Raw genomic sequence first — 23,134 nt, forward strand, 5'->3', positions numbered from 1 at the left:
CGCTAGGCTACTCGTTCATAATTTTTGGTTACTACCTAATCATTAATATTTATTGCTTCCGGTAACAGTTACATATTATAATGTCTGTTGCTTATTGTATAAGATTAATTAAAAATATTGTAATATATCGTTTAAAAAAGTTCAAGGTATAAATTCTTAAAGGCACTCGTATTATTCACTTACACAATATATACTGACTTTTATTTACAATATATATTATATTAGTACCGAACGCTAAAGGATGTTATTTAAACCATACCGTTTAGTAATAATGATTACATAATCAAACTACGATTTTGCTTATCTACATTAATTTCCATTAATAGTAAATATGGATAAAAAATATGATAAACTTGACCAAACGTAAAGAGCATTGAGTAAGTTTTAAGTTAATGGATAAATTTGAATATTTAAATAAAATATAATGCTTTTAGTTATTTGGCTGTAATTCTAAAAATATTAATGCAACTTTTTACTACGTACATTACTATTTACTTTTCAAAATTACATTTTCACTTTGGTTACATTTATGATTTATGCCACTAACTATATCAATCTTTCTCAATGTAATTTACTCAATATTGGATTGCAAAATAGTTTTGATGGTTTACCACAGCCGTAAGGTAATACAAATAATAAAATAATTTGAATTCAAATATAATCTATATGTTTAACAGAATATAGTATTCATTATTCAATATTGCATTATATTATTAAAATTAAATGATGAAAATTCTTAGATGAAAATGATTATTAATATCACTATAATATTACGGCATACCTAATTGATTTTTATTATTTTTTTTGGTAGGAAGCCGCCTACCAAAAAAAAAAAAAATCGTCGCCATAACGAGAAGGTAGGGAAACTTGGTCTATATACAAGCCATTTACATCGTTCGGAGGTACTTACTTCGGTATTTTTTTATATGTTAAAAATAGCTGGGTATATTATATTATATGGTGTACTTGCTTTATAGGTAGACAATTGATTTATTCAAATACTCATTTGTGGAATTTGTAAGTAGCTATAGATACTGGAACTCTTAGATAGAAGATATTTACGATGAATACAGCCACAGACTACGACAAACAATTAGGTACGACAACCTGGAAAAGTGTTTTGTCCGCCACCATTTAAATAGTATTCAATATTGTAATAAAAAAAACACATAGTCATAATATATATATATTTATTTATTTATTATATTTATATAATAACATTGTTATGTCTACAGATGCATGATATTAACAGGTACTATAATATAGCACTCTTCCTAATGTAAGCGAAACGTACAAAGAGGAAAACTCGGTAAAACAAACATTTTATATTTTATCGACGAAAAGTTGAAATACTCCATATCTATCGATAATTATTATTTTGCTGAATATAGTCACAAATTGATAACGGAGAACGTTTGTGTTACCTATTGACTTTTCCTCTTTGCGTATAATAGTATAATGGCATCGTGTTTCAACCATATTTTATCCACTTTATAGTACCTGCATATCTGTGGTTATGACAATTAAACGTTTATAATATTTAAACTCTATTATTATATTATACACAACAAGAACAAAAAGAATTTTGTATTAAAAATCGTCCGCGGAAGATAACCGCGTCCATCAGATGGTAGGTGCTGGCGATCCGTCTCCAGAAGCCCTGGACACGATGTCACGGATGTTGTAAAATGCGCCTCCAACCAACGCCATCAAGCCGAGCAGAAGGAGTATCAGGTTCTTCAAATGCCGTATGGCCCGGCGAAAGCCGCCGCCGCGAATCATCAGCCTGCGTTCACCTTCACCAGCTGCGACGGCCGCCGTTAAGGCTGACCCGTCGTTCACTGTCGTCGAGGTCGTCCCCGCGTCCGTCACCGTCGTCTCCGAGGTTGTCACCGTCGTCGCTGAAGCAGTCACCGCCCCATTCCAGTCGTCGTCTTCGTCTTCTTCGGACCAATACCACACGGTTTCCATGATGACGGGCACGATCAGGCCCAGCAACGAGAACCCGACGGAGCCCACGAGCGATACGAGTGGCCCGATGTCTGGCACGGCTACGGCCACCATTACTGTAATGTTTGGAGAGAAATGAGACGTGTAAATCGAAACGCCCTAGTTGACGCAAACCCTACATGTTCCGGCGTACTGGATCAATTATTTTTATTTATTTATTTATCTATTTTTTTTTTTTTTTGGGGGGGGGGTGGTTGCTGTAGCCCTCATATTTCCTCCTTGATAAACTGTGTGGAAATTCCCCTTACACCCTTCTAAAGTTCAACTAACTTGGTATTAGTATCTATTTTTGCAAATGGCTTGTAATATAAATTGTAATTGCAATGTAAATTTACATCAATATTTATAATTATAATTTTTAATTATACTTAAAGACCATATTAATTATAAGTGCAAATTAATAAAGAAAAATATAAGTTTGTATCACCACAGGATTACACTCCTTAAATTATATACAACTAATCTAAGCATTTGTCTAATTTGAGAAACAGTATAGCAGCATGCACTTTTTTTAGCCAATTGTATGCATAATTTTAAAAAAATGTTGTGACTTTTTATCCATTAAATATTAGGCCCAGAACCCGAGGGGGGTCTGGGGTTCAGGAGGTTCAGGGCCCAGAGCTCCCCCCCCCTCAAACAGCACTTGATTGCGCATAATATGGTGGATAAAATACATATTTATGCGGTTTGTACAATTCCCGGAAAACGAAATGCATTTCTTTCTGGCCAAGTGATTATCATAATATTATAGATGGGTACTGCGTATTATACGGTATACTGTATGAATACTCACTGGAGCCGAGTATCATGATGAACCGCATACCGTAGTAGTACGCTATCATTTTTGGCGAAAATCGTCGTCCTCTGCATCATCACTATCAGATCCACCCATGGACTTAACAACCTTGCTACGCAGTCCTTGCCACGCCAGGTCTGTGGTCACCGTTAGCTGTAGTCCATATGTCAGCAAGATGCCCGCGGCGATCATCATTTTGATGACTTGCGACAGACTGATATTGAAAACATAATAATATTATATAATATGATAAATCGTCATCATTATTTCAATTACCTACATCAAAAATAGTAATTTGAACTGAATTACACAAAATATGTACTACTATCGGCGTAACGATGGCAGCTGATTGTGGATTGAAACAACCAAAGCCATAGGGAGTGGGAGGACGATCGTTGTTGTGGTTATTGGCCTAACCAAGACATACACAATATGATAATATTATCGTGTACTTATAAATAGTTGTACTTTATAAAGAATGGATTTTTGTTATTTTGCGTTTGTTCAAAATAATATGTTTTTTTCTTCTTTGCTTTGTCCAGCCTACCCACCAATTATTATTTTAGTATTTTTTAATATTTAATCGTTGATTTCCTCAACGCTTTTACCCCGTTTTATACTGTATAATTATATGCGTCAATTTAATTTTTATTAGTACATTGTTTGATATACTACCACTGACTGGAACTATTTAACTAACCCATTGAAACAAATTAATCCCAATAATAACGAGTTTGTCAAAATCATAGTGGTCGATTAAAAAACGAAATCAATTTTTTTCATATACTAACAATAGTTTATAATTATAAGTGTATAATGAGCTCGTTTGTGCGCAGTATTTAATGCAGCTATAACAGGAATTATATAACGATCTTAAACGGTAAAATTATATATGTACAAGTGATTATGTTGATTTATTCTTTTGAACCGGTTGTCAGAAAAGGTTCCATAGTTCAAATAAACAGTTGATAGGGGGACGTGAGTGCATGATGGTTCTGACGAAGGATCTAAATGGCAATATTAAAAACCAAAATTGAAATGATGTAAATCGTATTCAACTGCAGAGTTCAAGGACTACAAGTTTTTAGTTTTTTTTTTACCTGCCTAAGTAGCTTGTTCGGTCGCGGTGACAGTATTTTAGAGCGTCGTAGTTTTATCGTCGAAGACATAGTATGGACGTTTTATTACCAATAAATAATTCTATAGGCATAACTAGAAACGAGTCGCTTAACTGCCCATATTAATTTCCACATTAGTATAGATGGAGAGCCTATATTATTATAACATTAAATTTATTACACCACTTTAATATATGCAACGAATCCGAAAAACTATTTTTCGCTGCGTAGTATAAAGTGGTTTCTATTAAACTGGCTAAACTAATTTCTCTAGTAATTTTTTTGATTTAAAAAATAAAATGTTTTTACATGGTTAAAGTATTTATAATAGTAAAAGTTTTCAAGGTTGGGTATTAATGGTTTAATAAGTTCAGAATTCAGTTAATCTTAAACGTATTAACGTAACTTAAAAGTTTGATGTTTTAATAAACTTAACTCATTTACCTCTATACGTTTAGATTAATTTATAATTTTTAATATTCTCAATGAAGTTAATTTTAAATTTTAATATTAACTATAAAAATATTTTTGTTTATTACCATTTTTAGTTATAACTCATAAGTTTGGAAACAATTTTATAAGTATTTACGAAGAATTCGCAATTATATTTTTAGTTACAAATTAAAAACTAATTTATCATATAATTAATAAATAATAAATAATAATATAGAGGATACCTTATAGTCACCGGTATAGAAACACAGGGCATATGCCCAAATCAAACGTAACCTATAAGGTGCCTTTACCCAACAACGAATTATATTCATCATATATACCTACGCATATGAGTTTATGATTCTTAGCGATTAAGGCACGCGGTGCAATTGTAATTTTGTCCACAAACAGACGCTTTACGGGAATGGTCCTGTTCTGTAGATTTGACCAAATTTTTTTTTTAAATAATAGAGCGTTTCATGTACCTATTATGAGAATAATATTCTTTAGGCTGCATTGAAATCTGTATTTCAATATTTTAATCGCATACTTCATAATAATATTATTATGTCTTTAAAAAAAAGCAATTTTAAGTTTTTTTTACAAATTATTTTATACCATTATTAGAAATAAAATAAAAATCTGATTTTAATGCGATTTGTACGGAGTCTTTCAAAGAAGTTCTTCTTTTATATCAAAAAATAGTTATCGACATTTTCCTGTGAAGTAATTTTAGTTGATATAATAATATTGATATTCAATCCCCTTCCTCTTGAATAAGTAGGTATCGGGTTGTAGATTAGTGGAAAAGTATTCTAATTATAAGGTTGCCATTAAAATATAAAATATAATTTTCGATTATAAATTTTTACAGTTTTAGATTCTGAGCAGAGCGAAAGAATGTATTGGTTTTACAATGATGTGTGAGTTTTTTTTCTGTCTGTCAGTAACATTTCGGATAGTAAGTATTCTTCAATTTTTAAGATCAGAATCTTTTCTAATAGAAAAGTTAACCTAGTTGGTACTTTTAGGAGGTCAAATTTGAAAAATTCCAAGTAGTTTTAGAAAGCGTCGAGAAAAACTACCGATAAATTACGAAAAACCACTAAAAATGGGATTTTAATTTCTAACGATTTGCATATCATAATAGCAACGAATAAAAATAATAATATTATAAGGACTAAGCTAACCGCACAGAATCGTTTTTCGTATACAATGGTTTATCTAATTTCGGAAAATTAAAAAAAACCGAATTTTTGAAAAATTAAAAAGTTGTATTTATTCTTAAAAATTAAAATAATCTATGCAAAAAAAAACCGTTTTAAAAATAAATGAGGAAACCTGTCATTGTCATTTCACATTTACCAATATGGGTATCAATGTATTATTGTATTAAAATTTAAAATTAAACTACTAAAAATACTAATACAGATATTTAAAAATTAAATAATATTAATAACTATTTCGGAAAGTTTGATCCCTAGTGTCACCTATGCGTGATTTCTACCCTCGTTTTTTTCGTCTCATTGTTATTTGTGCTTTTATCATATACGTTTATTGTACAAATTTGTATAGATTGTGTATTATCTTGTTTAAAAATAAAAAAAGATCACATATAAAAATAAATGAGCATATTATTAAGTATAAAAAAGATATTTAGTTCAAAGTGCAAAATGTATACTCGCTTATAAGTTATAACTTATAAGTAATAAAAATATAATTTACTTTCTTTTATATACTTTTTATTAATATGTTTGAGTTATTTATTTTATAAAGTATAAATGTCAAAAGATAGATACAGTGAAACGTAAGTAGAGTTACACTCCAATATAAATCTAAAAAAAAGTCTGAGATATGAATAATAGAGTTCTGTAATACCGGTTTTAAAATTCATACATAATATTTTATGCATTCACATTCGTCAGACAGGTATGTATATTAAATACTGACAAATTAATAATAATAAATTAAATACAAATACTCTGATAAAAAGTAGTAAAAAATCGATTTTTTGTGTTAATTAGCCTAACGTTTTTTAATAAAAAAAAAATATTCTACAGAAATTGATTAAAAAATAACTAATAAGTGAAGTCAGTTAAATAGATGACCCTGTATAACCTACCTAACCTACCTACCTAACTGCGTAGATATCCAAGACCACGAGTAAGTGCAGCTCACCGGGTAGCCGAAATGCAGGAAATATAATGCGATTGCATGTTGACAATCTTCTATCACGTGTCAACCGCATGGGGAACAATTTCGTATATGGTTTTGGAAAGTAATTTTTTTAAGAATTGTCGTTGTAGAGAAACGCGTTTTTTATCGGACCATTATAATATATTATTATGTTTTAGATTAGTATTCAGTTTTAATTTATTATAATTGTTTTTTTTTTATATATACACCTTGTGTAATATCACACGACGCACATGTTTTATTAAGCCTCCCAAAAAAGTAAAACGCATAATATCAAAGGTATACTAACTGGTTGTCCTGTGGCAAGTTGAGTGATATGCTTCCCGCGCACTGGTCGCCGTATCGCAAATATCCAAACAGTCCCAGCACGCTGTTCATTATGATAATGACCACCACGGACCGGTGCAGCGTGTAAGGTGGTCCAGCGAGTTCCAGCGGCCTGCTCATAGCATTCTCAATATGCAACAACTTTTTGTGTGATTGACCGAACAATGACACGAGCACATGCAAAGAGCATACAACAGGTTACGCCATATCATAATTTGTTACAGGCTTACACATTTTTTAAACGCATAATGTGCGTATAATATTAAACGTTTCAATATTATATTATCATGTTCCTTATTAACTGCAGAACTAGGCAAGCTATTAGTTTTTTTTTATAACTCGGTTAGGTGAAGATAATAATATTAGGTATGCAATGATAAGAAAAAGTCAAAAGTAACAAAAATATGTATTTACTTTTAACGTAACTAAGTATATATAAATAAATAAATAAACGCTATAAATAAACAGTTTTTTTAAAAGTTTTATTAAGTAAAAAAAAAATAATGTACTTCTTTTTGCATTGTTTTTTACGTTTTGAACGGTATAAAGGTATTGTTACCTTATGGTATTACCTACGTTTGATTTTTGAAAGCGTTTAATGAAAAGCGTTTAGTTGCGAAATCATAGTAGGTTATTGGATACTATTGGATACTTCATATAATTTCAAGTAAAATTTTCATGAACTCTAATATTCTTCATTGCACTGAACATGGTCGTACAAATGCATAATAGATATATAATGCAGGTACTGGACCAAACATAAAAGAACCGGTTCTGGAACCGAAACCTTTACTATAATAAATAAAGTACCAAAACCGAACCAGAATTTGTTAACTAAATAGGTTCTTTTAGATTCAAAAATAAAATAATTTTATATATCATAATTTAATGGTACCTATTACTATTTTGTGTATAAACTGTATGATCATAATATGAGCTTTCTATTTCTTATACTATTAATTAAACCCGTATTCCGGATAGGTATTTTGTATTTAAAATGATTATACTTTTCGGTACCTAAGTTATCTGGAACCATTACCTTTATTTTTTTTCAAAAATTTTACGATGCATTAAAATATTATTTATTAAAATATAAATTTGGGGATAATAAATCATTTTTAAATAAAGGGGAATATGTGTTACGATTACAAGAAGTGAATATTAGTTAAGGAAAAATTTAAAAAGAAAATGGAGTAGAGCAAGTGCAAATGATTATAATATATATAGATGCATTCATAAATATGATGCACTAAAACTCAATAGGAAAGAATGACTCATCAAATATATAAGCAACAATTTAGAAAGCGTACATTAGCACTATGTATTAAACGATTAGTATCAAACGAGCACATGGTTTATGAATTAAAGACAAATTATTGTAATATTACCAAGGAAACCATTATAATCTATTTAAGAGGCTGTCAGTGCACTATTTGTTTTCTCTCTCTGGCTCACACGCAACATAGAGAAAATGCATTTACGCAAAATCATTTTTTCTATGTATTTAAGTAATCTTAGAGTAAAGTCACCCATGACAAAAAAGATAGAGAATAATACTTTTGAGGGAATGACATATTAATTTGTCTAAATATTGTCTCAGAACAATTTAAACATCATTTAAATTTACAACATTTTTTATTTATTTTGAAAGTGGAATACAAAGTCAAATAATAATAAAATATAAAATCAAATATATTTCATTCCCTCAAAAATATTATTTTCTATCTTTTTTGTAATAGGTGACTTTACTCTAAGATTATTTAAACGCATAGAAAAAATGATTTTGCGTAAATGCGTTTTGTCTATGTTGCGCGTGGGCCATATAGAGAAAACGAATAGTGCGCTGACATCCTCTTAAGTATAATTATTCTTAGGCACTGTCAAAAAAAAAATCATCGAATCTATTCGATATAAACCTAACCGAACCTACCAATATCTCATAATGCATTCAACTCACGAGGCCAATTTGACCTTATTGATATGCAAAGCTGAAGTTTTAATTAATTTAAATTTATTATGAATTATCAGGACCATCAAACAAAACTTGTACTACTCAGACCGTTAAAATCTAAACGTGCTTAAGAAATAGGATTTAATTTGTGTGTAATTCATGTGGGGTGATGTTAAAATAGTTCACGGCAAACTAAGGCACAGCCACAATCTAGGGTCTGTAAAACGATCGAATCGCAATGTTGGGAATATTTTGGCAACATGGTTGAAAAAAATTCTAAAGACAGGCCATCGGGAATAAATGTATTAAATTTAGAAAAAATCAGGCTTTTTATTCTGGTTTAACAAATAAATTTTTGACTAAATGTTACACGAAAATAATTGAAAATTACGAAAATTGCGTGTACTAATTTTTTTTTTTTAAATTGATAGTTATTTGTTGATTAAATTGCTATTGATGACACAGTCATAATCAGTAACGACAATGACTGACCAATCACAAAAATATATATATTAATATTAAATTGTTCTACCATTGTCTGTCTTAGTTATAGGCATTCTTTAAAATGACTAGGTAGCCAATAATATCAATGAAAAATAGTCAGAGTCAACATAGACTAGCCATTTTTAATAATGCCTGATTATCATAATATATATATTTATGCATATGTACCTATATATTGTTATAATATCTGCGATCATAGTCATCATAGTCAAGGCTTTTAAGAACGACGAATCAATTATTGTCGTAATATAGTAAAAAAAATGTATATAAATATAATATCAATTATCGTAGTATATACATAAGTTATAAACCAATCACAGTCTAGTATCGGAAAAATCTAGCATTCACCGGTATAGAAATTAACTCATTCAATTTACAATTACTTATTAACTTTATAATGTGAAGGAAAATCAGTACAGCTATAATAATATAAGTAGGTAGGTAATAAATATATTTTATGATTGTATTTTATATTGATATAATGTTATTCGATCACGTTTATAGCTCAGTTGAAAAAGTATTTAATTAGAGATTAAACTAGTGTAGTATATTACTACTGCGTGTTCGATTTATCATTAAGACTTATATGGAGTCAAAACGTAATTCTTTAATTTGTTTATTTCACAAGGAAAAATATTATATAGGTATGCCTATATTATATTGAATATTAGGTACCATCTAATATTTTAACGTGATATTTTATACTCATTCATAATACTAATACGTGATAATTAATCCTCAACACATCGACTATAGGGTCGTAAAACATATAATTAAAATATTGGAGTCTGTTATTAAACAAATTAATCTAAATAACCAAAATAAATAGTATGACAATGACGTCAATAGGTTTCAAATTAAAAATTAATTGTAAGTGTTTAAGAAATATATTTAGATATTATGAATGCATGTCATGTTAATTTCTATTCGATTTTTCAAAACATTTGTATATTATCTTTAATACTGAATTGGTAGTCTATAATAAATTGAATAACTTAATCTATTTACTCTCCACAGTTGCATTTTATTTCGTTGGTAAAGTATAATATTATTATTTATTATTAAATAATACATAATAATAAATGTTGTAGGTACTGACCTATTAAAATAATTATAATTATACTACGTTGGTGCAAACGTCGAAAACGATTATCCGTATATCTACGATCGGTGATCCCAATAATAAGGGGTGCACAAAAATTGCCTATCAAAACAGGTAAATGAACCTTTTTTAATGAATTCTAACCCGGACGCAAATTCATGTTATTTTTTCACTTCCACAATTTTTTAAGTGGTTCCCAGTGGTTTCAAAATTTATTTTTTTAAACAAAAATAATAATCATAAATAAAAAATGTATCAATAACATAATATTATTAAAAACTTTTTTTAGTGGTTTGTAGATATTTTCAATAAAAATACTATGGACTTTCCAATCTGTAAGTAGCTATAGATAACAGGCGAAATATTATAAGAAAACATTGTATAGAGAGTGATGTAATCAAGTTAACACCGTAATGATTAGGTTAGTAGGTGACCGATTAATATAGATAATTCACTTTTCAGACATAACCGACAACTAGAATTTTCTAACTTTCGATACCTACATCATCGGTGTGATCTGGTTATATTTACTATTTAATATTCTACTGTTTAAGTTATTTAGAGGATACATAAAATATAAATGAAAAATAAATATTTTCTCCACAGTTTTGGGCAATAAAAAGTTCAAGCGCACAAGGAATCACTAACGCTTGCGAATTTTTTCATTCGAAATCTTATAGGTTTTTTGATTATTCACGCCAAACGTATACAAATGTTTAATGCTTTTAAAAATAAAGAAATTTATAAATATGTGATTATAATTTATAAGTTATACCTATAATGATAATATTATATTTTGCCTAACCTACTTATATTATGGTAATATCACATTAGGATCTTATAATAATTAACTTTAGGTGAAAACGTACCATGAATAATTGCATCCGGAAAAAATAAATCTTGGTGTGTAAATCCCTCCGCCCATCGACCGTGCCTACCAAGGTATGTTTTTTATTGAATTTTATATTTTATTAAATACTATACAAGTATTTAGTCTAACCTACTCTATTTTATTAAGGTATGTTACTTTCAAAAACTTATTCTATGTTGTTAAACAATGTGTTTTTTAAAACAGCGATTAAGAATTTTTTTTCAATGATTAATGTGTAAATATTTTTTCGATTATTTATAAAAACACTGAAACTAAATATATGAAATAATATTTAGCTTTTTAAACGTTTTGATCGTAGTATACCTTCCACTATAATTGAATTAAAATATAATATGTGTGATATAGTTTAAAGCAATTACCATTCCGACGCTTTCCAATGAGCAAAGGGAGCTGCCAGCGAACAGCGTCCATCGGGTGGCCGGCCATACCACCAACTTGGCTTGTTCCTCGGGTGGAATCGGGTCCTGGCTGCCATCGCCAAATACAATGAAGTAGAACACGGCCACGGTACCAGAAAGCATGCACGCGTTGGCGGCCACCGAGAACGGGACCATGTATTTCATTAATCGGATCATACCCACAGGCAAAATTAGCACCGAGATGATGATCGGGTACCAGCGAATGGAAATACCGTGCAGTGAATGGCTCCACGAGTCTTCAGACGCTTCGGAAGTATACTGGTCGATGAGCTAAAACAGGGCCGAGCGGGGGGTGCCCATAGTGTAAATGTTGTTATAACAATACCATTATAGGTATTGATGTATTGTACGTTATTATAAATGTATAAGTTCAGAGTATGTTAGTGAATTGGCATTTAATAGTAACGAGTAACCTTGTTAATTATTTATTAGAAAGCTAGAAAGTGTACATCCAAAGACAAACACACTACTCGCTAATTTTTTATATTTGTTACTATGATTTTTCTAAAAATTCCAGTATGAACATTGAACTCATTATCATATTCATAAGACCTGTTAATTTAAACTATATTTAAATTGAATTGCAGTCAAAATCAAACTAAGTCTTATCGGAGAAAATGTTTAAATACATCATCTTTAAATAATAATTAGCAATATACAAAGTACCTAAATAAAAATACTAATAAAAATATTGATTATACTCTGTGAGCGTCATCAATACCGGGTACCTATCATAGTTTTGAAATTCTAACGATACATAATGTAGGAACCTAAATGTATACAAAAATTCATTTGACATAAGATTGAATTCTAATTTAGTTTTTTTATTAAAATGAAATGTACTATATACTATATATATATATATTGTATATTATCTTGTTTAAAAATAAAAAAAAATCACATATAAAAATAAATGAGCATATTATTAACTATACAAAAGATATTTAGTTCAACATGCAAAATATATACTCGCTCATAAGTTATAAGTAATAAAAATATAATTTATTTTTTTTATATAATTTTTATTTATATGTTTGATTTATTTATTTTATAAAGTATAAATGTCCAAATATAGGTACAGTGAAACGTAAGTAGAGTTACACTCCAATATAAATCTAAATGATACCCGAGTCTGATATATAAATAATAGAGTTCTGTAATACAGGTTTTTAAATTCATACATAATATTTTATGCTCCACATTCATTAGACAGGTATGTATATTAAATACTGACAAATTAATATTAATAAATTAAATACAACCACTATGATAAAAAGTAACAAAAATCGATTTTTTGCGTTAATTAGCCTAACGTTTTAAAAAATAATATTCTACAGAAACTGATTAAGAAAAAACTAATAAGTGAAGCCAGTTAAATAGATGACCCTGTATAACTTACCTAACCAGCTCTAACTGCGTAGATACCCAAGACCACGAGTAGGTGCAGGGTAGCCCAAATGCAGGAAATATATAAAATGAAATGTACTATTTCGGAGTAGGTGCGTATGAATTGTACTAACTATTACAATTTTAAATTTTAAAAGAATTTAAAATATTAGAAAAACATAAAATTTTAAAATTTGATTTGTTTATTATAAATTATTTTCATTCATTCAAAACTCAATAAATTTCAAAATTTTTTTTTCTCAATATTATCAAGAGTTACTCTATTTAATAGTTTTTATCGAATGTAAGTTAGCGAAAATTGTAGATATAAAATATTATTGTAAAAAATATTGTACACTTATAGTCGCACTACATCTTGAATTAGGTATATTCTGACTTTCCAATTAACTAACATAATGTCATAATGTCCCGAATTAGATCGTGAGTCATGGTACCTACCTGTTTAGACGTGCTGGATACGATGCACACGTATATGATGTTCACTCCATAATAGGTTGCCACCAGCGAGGCACTTGTAAAGTTTCTGTTTTCGATAGTATCATAGTTGTTGTTGAGACGTGGTTGGAATTGACGAAACATAAAAACAAATATTTTATCATTAATAAATTGGTGTTGACATATTTTATTTTATTTCATATAGTATATAATATTAAACTTTAATAAAAATAATAACAACTATTTATTAGCACCACCATGGCAGTATCACATGAGTTAACACAATGTGTCATAAATATAATTACTTTCCTGCCTTGCCATAATGAATAAATACACGAAAGCAATATGAATTTCAATGAATTAAAGTACAGTAGAACTTCGATTAACCATCACTGTCGGGACCGGGGCTTTGACGGTTAATCGAATAGACGGTTAACGGACATTTTGCAAAAAAAACGTGTAAATACATATACATACACACATTTATTATATATTTATCATATTTTACGTGTGTACTTAAAAAAAAAAAAAATACTTATATTGTAACAAATTATAAACATACATACCACACATATTATAAAAAAAAAATCTGTCATTTTAGTTTGTTTTTTTGATTATTTTGAAGATAATTATTTTTTTTTTCGGCGGTGACCGATGACGGATAACAGAGAGTGACGGTTAATCGAGTGACGGTTAATCGAAGTTCTACTGTAATAAACCTTGCAGAACCTCTTATCTAACTTACATATATAGGAGGTACCTACTAGATATTAGGTGTTGAACAATAAGACCTGAGAATCATCCACAGTCTTTACAAGAAACAGACAGCTTCTTAAAAAAGAAGAAATCACAACTAACGCTCAAATAAAAAAGGAGTCCGACAAGGGTGAACGTTATCACCACCACTTTTTAACTGCTACATCGAAAAAGTTATAAATATAGTGAAAGCAAAGCTAACAAGACTAAATATTGGAATCAAAATTGGTGGAGAAATTGTTTCAATGATACGTTTTGCCGATGACATTGTGGTAATAGCAGAGAGTGAAGGTGACATACAGCGTGCAGTTGAAAAAATGGATGATATGCTCAGAACATAAGAAATAAAAATAAATAGTGCGAAAACGAAGATCTTAGTCTGCGCTAGAGACCCAAAAGTAAGTAAGTAGTCAAAAATTGGAGCAATTAGAGGAAATGGTATACCTAGAGAGCAAAATCACATCTGATGGCAAGAGTACCCGCGAGATAAAACAACGCATAGCATTAGCAAAAACTACCTTTAGTAAAAAACATAAGTTGTTCACTTCAAAAAAGTTACATCTCAATATCAAGAAGAGACTTATAAAAACATATGTATGGAGTGTTGCAACATATGGAAATTAAACTTGGGTTTTAAATGATATCGAAAAGAAAAAACTAGAAGCCTTCGAGATGTAGTGTTGTAGGCGAAGGAAAACGAACGAAGAAGTACTTAGAACTGTAGGAGAAAAACGTACACTTATAGATACGATTAGAGCAAGACGCTGAAAAATGGTTGGATATGCCCTGAGACACCCAGAATAATTGCATAATATAATATTAGAAGCTATGATAGAAGAAAAGAAAACTGCAGGACGTCCCTGAAACTCTTATATAGGACAAAGTAAATGTGATGCAAAAGTCAAAACCTTTAAGGAACTTAAAGAAAAAGCTAGTAATCGGGTAGAATGGAGAATTGGAGTTGTAAACCAACCTCCGGGATGAAAATTAAAAAAAAACATACTAAAAACAATTTATTATTTTTTTTTTTTGGGGGGGAAGGGGTAGGCTTCAACTACTGATGAACTTGTGGAACTGTGGGGGATGGAACTGTGGTTTTGTGTAAACACTGAACACGTGTGTGTTTGTCAGATTTTTTAGTTGGCACCCGTAGGTATCTGACATGCCAGGGTGGGGGGATGGCGGCACTTTTCTCCGAACACCGTAACTTGCCCGAAGAAAAATGCCACCCGCGGCTGGGTTCGAACCGACGTCGGTGTGCGTCGCAACAGACTCCTTGATCCGCTCGGCCACTCCGTTACCCAATTTATTATTATTATAGTTATTTTATACACATTGATGTTTTCCAATATTTTAATTACTTTTTGTATATTTATTTAGGTATACGTTTTTGTTGACGTTTCTAGTAATATATTAACCAATTTATTTATTATTGTGATATTGTATATTGTGTAATGTACCTAATTGATTCATTATTATTGTTTATGTGTTTGTACCTATCTAATGGCATTTATACCTTAGGCCTCCACAAAAACATTCCTCAGTGAAACACTGAGGCCAAATAAAAATTATAAAGAAACCTTTAGGAAACCATTATCCATAGCAGTAATAGAGAGGTAATGGATATTGGTGATAGTGGTATATTTTAGTGTTATTTTAGAAATATATCCAAGCCCATACTAAGTGCTTTTCCAAATATGTAAGACAGCCAACTGATAAATAGGTAGTTTTTTTATATCAAGAGGGCACAGAGGGCACATCTGTATGAGTAGCCTCCGTCTTACAAACGTACAACATAGCAAATTATACGTTTACGAAAATACTATTTACTATTTTTTTTCTTTTTTTTAAATACTCATAATTTTAAGTTTATAGTTAAAATATCCACCAAACTCTATAAGATTCCTTAGAAAATAATCTTACTTTTAAATGTTCACTCTAATTTCAAAAATAACAGAGAAACTTGATTATTATGAACGTAAAATTTGGTATGTTGTAAGTACGTCTGAACGTATGTGAGAACAGATGTGGGTATGCCATTCTAATTGTGAATATAATTTCGCAAAATGTTGAAATAAACAAATAATATGGTAAATTGGCAAATTTTTAAAATTAGGTGTATAAGGTTAATTGTATCAAATTCAAATGTCAATAAGTAAGTTAAATAGTATTCATAGCGTGGGTCTTTTACTTAAAAAAGTGATAGAATTGTATTAAACAGTGGCGTAGCCAAGGGAGGTTTTTGGGTGTTTAAACCCCCCCCCCCCCCCCATTGATATTTTCCCTCCTAATAAATATATTGTTTATAGGGTTCGGGACTGCTTGCAAGTTATAAATTTGTCTTATGAAATGGCGAAATTAAATACAAAGTTTGAATTTGCATATATGTGCATTTCTTAACTTAAATGTACATACAATTGTCGGGAAAAATTATATTTGGATAACATTGAAAAATATCTTAAAAAATATTATGTTTGGTTTGGTACAATAGGCGATAATTTTGAGATTTGGGGAGGCCGAAGCCTAATACCATACTATTATAAAATTGAATAAGCTTAAAAAAATTAAGTAAATGTTTCGGAGGGGCGGAAGGCTGTTAAAGTTTTGGTAGAGCTTGGTTACAGTTGGCCCTATGTTCGCATATGCGTAAGATTTCATAAGTCTCTTTGTGACAAAACTGTGTTTAAACTATATTTGACATCTAGATTGTAGATTGTACGAAGAAATGAACATCAGTAGATATAGGTACGTGTTCACATATCACGTTATCCGTTATTACTTATTTATTAACCTAGTATTGTATGCCAGTATTTTTAAAAATTAATTTGTTATTTATTTCTTTATTTCTTTATCAGGTTTATCAGGTTTATATACCTACTTATTTTTTAGTTTTTTATTACCAAAATTGCAATATGTTATATGATTTTTCAAAAATAATTTAAAAATGTTCCTACATAGTACATATATTTAAGCATATTTTGAGAATTTCGACTGCATATTTCGATAATTTTTGTACAACAAGTCAAGCCCTGAACCCTAAATTTATTTATATACGAAAACTGTAAAAACTTGGGTTTAATCTATACTTAAAACACCCCCTATTTCATAATCCTGGCTACGCCATTGGTATTAAATATATCGATGACGTATATAGGGTCGGGGAAAATGGACAGTCACGTATTTATGAAAAAGACATTATAATATTTATGTATATAGAGGAACACCATACATTTTCATTCAAACGCTAAATTTGTTTTATATACATTTGTCACTTTGTTATAATACCCTATGGTAGCTACAGCGACGTAAGGTGTCTGAGATGTCGGCGTAGATACAACCCTCATTACTTAACCCTTATCACGCCAGTGGACGATGGTTCCGATTATGGTTAATTATTTATCGAACGATACACTTACCTGGCAAATGACGCGAACCTGGCGAACCGGCCATGGGCGCGATACTTTAAGACATTGGCCACGGTGTCGGGATAGTCCATTGATGGTAGCACCAACTCATTGCTGTGCCGCTGTCTTGCCAGCTGTTTACTGCCATTGTTACCATCATCATCTCCATTGCCAACGGTTTTTTTACCATTCTGTTCAGCCAAGATTATGTCAACATATTTGCCAGACCGCATTGTCTGCGAGCACCGAACCTAAATCATAAGATCACGTGTCATTGCAAATTATATTATAAAAATAATATAATATTTGTATAGTATAATAATATATTGTCCATAGTATAGGAGGTACAATCTTAGGCATATTCAATGCATGTATCGGTGGTGTAATTTGAGTAAATGCATTAAAATAAAAAAAATACGCTTTTATTAGAAGTACCTTCTTATAACGAAATCTCTCGGTACCAACCGAATTTTATAGAGGGGTTTCCATTTTTATTTACTATTTTAAAAAAGATTTCTGTATTATAAGGGGTCCGTTGTAAGGAAGTTTTACTGTACTTTTATAACTTAAAATTAAAATTTTGATCAAAGTTTTTTCACAAAATTCTATGGTGTTTTTATAGTGTCGAGAAAACAAAATGTAATTTCATATAGTTATTAGTTTATTGTAGGACCGAATGATCGAAGTGCAATTTTAAACAAATAGTGTTATTGAGTCTGACTGTTCCAATAACGTATTAAAAAAAACCAAATAACAGAGAACTTGCATTACTATGGATAATATTATATGGAAGGTATCTGAAATATTTACGAGTTTGATACTTAAATGAAAGATAACAATTTTAATTATTTTGTTGTAATTCAAAAATTATATTTTTAGAGGGACTAATAAAATATTGAATGTGATTTTAACACATTATTTACACTGGCAAGGTCAATAACAATAGGTACTACACCTAATATACAGCAGAGAGTGTTTCCCGAATTCTTAAACTTACTTGGGTGTGGCATTTTTGTCTAAGTACAAATTATTGACTAATGTAAAGACATTATCTTACATTTAGTTTCCTAATGGTTATACGATATTTTGGCCATTAGTAAAACAATAATAAATAATTATCAGTCAACATACCTATCCAATGATGTAACCGATTTACATAAATTGAAAGTATGTTACTTATTAACAAAAAACTGAAAACAGAATACAAATTTTGAAAATATAATGCCTTTATTATGTAATAAAAACTGTTTAAAAAAAATCTATGGTTATTCTGCTGATATAAAGTAGGTCGTAGGTGTTGTGTGTATCTATTGTAATAGATGTATTAAATTTGGATTTAATGATAGGTCATTGGTCATTACTCATGGCACACGAAAAACGATCCTTAGCGGAGATGTTTTGTTAGCATATATTACTAAGTATACTTTATTATAGTGTTAATTATTACCTACATATACTGTATTTATATGAAATACATTTTTTATTTTTATTAACATTCGAGCCAATACCAACTCACTGTATTAAGAAGTGAGTAATGGGTGCTTCATAGTATAATAGACAACGATGACTTAAAATTAGTCTAAATATTTTATAAACTTAGTAGTAGAATAAATAATATAGCCATAAAGGTACGTAAAAGTTTCAAATATTATTTTTGAAAGATAAAAAAAGGTAAATAAAATATCCAAAACTGTTATTCTTCGTTTAAATATAAAATTTCGTAAACATTTGAACTTGGATGTTTACTAAAAAAAATATGCTCGAATATTTATTAGTTTTTTGGGTTTTAGTAAGGTACATATGACGAATTTTGCAAGATATTTTCATGCCTCAGATTTAAAAGTTGATAATTTTTAATGAAAATATAGTACAAAGTTCCTCATAAGTTATTATAAGTATATTGTAAAATATTGTAAAATATACTTTGTAATTTGTATTAAACAAAGTTCACTCGGAATCATTATTTATAATTGAATTCGAACTCAACACATCCGCGGTTTTAGTGACCTACTCAATGACGATGTACAAAACGAAAATGAAAACGAAGGCAGTGATCAAGTTCTCTGGTGTTTTAATATGCGTTGAAAAAGCTAGGGGTGGAGTTGTCCCCATTTGCCCTTCATTGTAGGTGCTTTTGACACATTTATTATGTACTATTCATAATTTCCAAAAACTGATCCACTCAAGAGTGCTGGCATGTCAAATTCCTTTTTGGGAGGCTGCAAACTTAAAACCTTAAACTTAAAAAACGCCTGCGTTCTCTTCTCAACCATATACACTGTCACTCTGGCCCAAGAGGGAGGATATCGAGGTTAATATTATGATAAGATCGCGGTAACTCACAGATACGAGTCCGACAGTCCGGCATGTGGGTCACAGGTTCAAATCCCATACCATGCGTATTTTTCATTTAAATCTCGATATATCTCCCAAGACCGGTCACAGCATTTATGGCTGCTTTAAACCCGACTTTTATACTTATTCTGGTTGGGTTTTATCAGCCCAGAGACGTTCCCCGCGAATACTCACTATGCACGACATCATGTTCAACACGGAAAGGCCTAGAATTGAGGTGCCTATGACCCCCATCACTATACCGATGTTGTGAAAAGCCTCAGGCATGGCCAGAAAACCTCCACCGATAGTGGCCTTTACCAAGTGCATAAGTGCTTCGTTGTTGCTGTGCGGAGATTTCAGTGTGTCCATCAAATACCGAGAAAAAAAAACATGATGAAATTAGATTTATTTACCGCAATTATTTTGTGTCACATTTTCATTTTCATTTCATTTTTCCGCGTGACAATGAACAGCAACCGATACGGTAGTGCTTTGGGCCATAATACTTGGAACGATATCTTTAATTGGAGCACCGTTTTCCATTAAGTTTGCGTGGAGTGCTGTGCCCGGCGTAAATGATGGCATTTCCCCTCTAAGCCCAAATAATTGTGCCGTCCCCGGGTACCTAATGATACAGATTTTCCTATATATGGCTACACTAAAATATAACCACCTTAAAATGGTGATTTCCAACCCTGGCAATATGGCCTTACAGGTGCCCTGGTCTCTTGCAGTAGATATGTTGAAAAATCCTAGTAACTGCCGTTATACCCGCACGTGCTGTCTCCACCTTACCAACACATAACACAATACATTTTATGCTCAGATTAATCCGTTTTCCTTTTCTTGAGTGACCTATTCTCAAATTTTATGGAGATAATTATTAATAATCCTGCAGGGACCGCCACGTCGGATTTTTTTTGATATTTTATTTTGTATCATGTTATGATTATTTTAAAATTGTGAATTTAATAACGTCCTCTCAACATGCGCAATATTAAAATCCATTACGCTATACAGCATAATTATGATATAGGTAAAATACTCACGATATCTTGTGTTTTTCGGAGGCCGGGATGCCGGCGGCTGCGGCTGACACCACTGACGAGGCATTTGACATGAGACGAGAGCGCCGTCGCCGACGACGCGTCATCTCCGACGCCGTGGGTGACCCCATGGCCATGGGCACTTCCGTGCACCTCCTAATCACCATTGGCTTGGGACTCCCTGTCTGCGACTGTACTTCCACCATGGCTCAGTGGTTTACCGTCGTCGTGGTTTATGGTATGACGTATAATATCCACTAGTTACCGTCGTCAAGCCGACGAGACTCAAGTTGCGAACCTTTGGGTGCGCTGGCGGGAACACTATAATATTATGATGATTATAACAATAACGATAACAGTACTATCTCGGTAAGTGCAGGCGATGATGCTGGTGAGACGAAACAGATACCCGCCACGTAGACAGTGGCCTTAACGAAACTCGCGATCGACAATGGAAATGTCTCGAAAATGTCACGACAACGTATAGTTGTGTATTGTTACGACTCGGTTGGTACAAAGGTTACCGGCTAGTACTAACAATGTGTTCTATACATGATATGTACACACCGTATGGACGCCACGAGAAAACAACACTATCGATTATAATAGTATTTCGATGAAAATAAAAAATGATAGTTCAGTCAGCCCGGCCGTGAAAACCGAGGTGGATCCTGCCGGGTGTAGTGCGTGATGTCGAATGCGATGAGAGAACAGCAGTCGCGGTCGAAACAATTCGCGCGTATTATCACCGATCCGGAAAGGTTATCGCCAAAAATCCCGGCCGACAGGTTTATTGCACTGCAGGTTTTATCACATAGGTGAACGATGAACGTTTGTTCGTTTGTTTAATACGGCGATAGGATTTACGGCGGCGTCGTCGGTGGTGGGTACGAGCGGGGAGATTAGAAATGAAAAAAACAAAGACCGACAAATCGATCGTATTCGGGAGACTTACCGGTTAATCGTTTTATCTCGGAGATTAACAGTAACAATAATACAATATCGAACGGCACCACCGTCAATCAAGCCGAGTATGCGATAAATAATAATCCCGTAAAGGCAAATGTGATTTATTGCAATGCTGCTAAGATGTTATGAAACACAGTTATACGCTATATTTTAATATCAGAAGTGACCAAACTTTATTCGATTAAGATCTACTGAGAATATATTAAATATTTTTCCTTTGAAGATCAACTCGTGTAAAAAAAAATGTTTTCTTATTTTTTAGTCGTCGTTAATAAAAATCATACTTATATTATATATAATAATATTAAAATGTAAAATTAAATAAAAATTAATGTTCAATTTTATATTGCAGTTGACGTAAAAAGCGTCATCGCATATCCTTGGCCTGCAGTTGATTGTAATCTGAGGAATAGTAACTGGCTGCTAAGCCAAGATGCTACTCTAAATTATCATCAAAATATGTAGCTCGGTATTCATTTTCATGTGACAAAATTCAATTTCAAAAGTTTAATCAAAAATATTTATATACCTTACTTATCTACTAGCCCAAAAAAAAAATTTACAAGTTCTAACAATAGGATTTGGAGATTACCCGAGATCGATTGTTTGGCCTGCACCTCTGCTATACCTATACATATACGTCTTATTCGATGACATCATATTATTATAATGTACTACAACAATCGACGGTAAGCCTACACGCGTGTCTGGCTACGATAACGAATGCGTCTATACCATTAGGTGCAGACGTTACCCGCCGACATCGGATAATCAGTGACTACGGTAGCGTCTCGTTTTTTATTTAAGCCCCGAAATTCTCGTCCGGAATGTCCTGCCACGTAATCTACGGATGGTCAGAACTACATGATGGCTATAGTTGTTCTTCAGCGTAATAATAATGATAGGGATATATTATTATTGCTGGTAACTAACACGTGGACCAACGTGTTTTTTACGACGCTCGAGTACCTATATCGACAGAGGCGACGGCGGCAGTGACCGTCGAGTGCGTGTTCCTACGACATATTTT

At 31.4% G+C, this 23,134-nt stretch overlaps 1 protein-coding gene across 1 annotated transcript; it reads right to left on the reverse strand.

Annotated features, from left to right (window-relative positions):
• Positions 1–1,436: 1,436 nt before the first annotated feature.
• Positions 1,437–21,974, reverse strand: LOC100163220 (proton-coupled amino acid transporter-like protein pathetic). Its single transcript, XM_001944847.5, has 8 exons — positions 21,139–21,974; positions 20,282–20,432; positions 17,765–18,003; positions 13,596–13,680; positions 11,691–12,020; positions 6,845–7,023; positions 2,804–3,020; positions 1,437–2,066 (listed from the first exon to the last, which is right to left on the reverse strand). The coding sequence occupies exons 1-7, from the start codon at positions 21,339–21,341 to the stop codon at positions 2,849–2,851; spliced, it is 1,359 nt and encodes a 452-aa protein (XP_001944882.2). The 5' UTR covers positions 21,342–21,974; the 3' UTR covers positions 1,437–2,066; positions 2,804–2,848.
• Positions 21,975–23,134: the final 1,160 nt, after the last annotated feature.

The sequence above is a fragment of the Acyrthosiphon pisum genome, chromosome X, assembly GCF_005508785.2.
Source record: "Acyrthosiphon pisum isolate AL4f chromosome X, pea_aphid_22Mar2018_4r6ur, whole genome shotgun sequence".
NCBI classification, from domain to species: Eukaryota; Metazoa; Arthropoda; class Insecta; order Hemiptera; family Aphididae; genus Acyrthosiphon; species Acyrthosiphon pisum.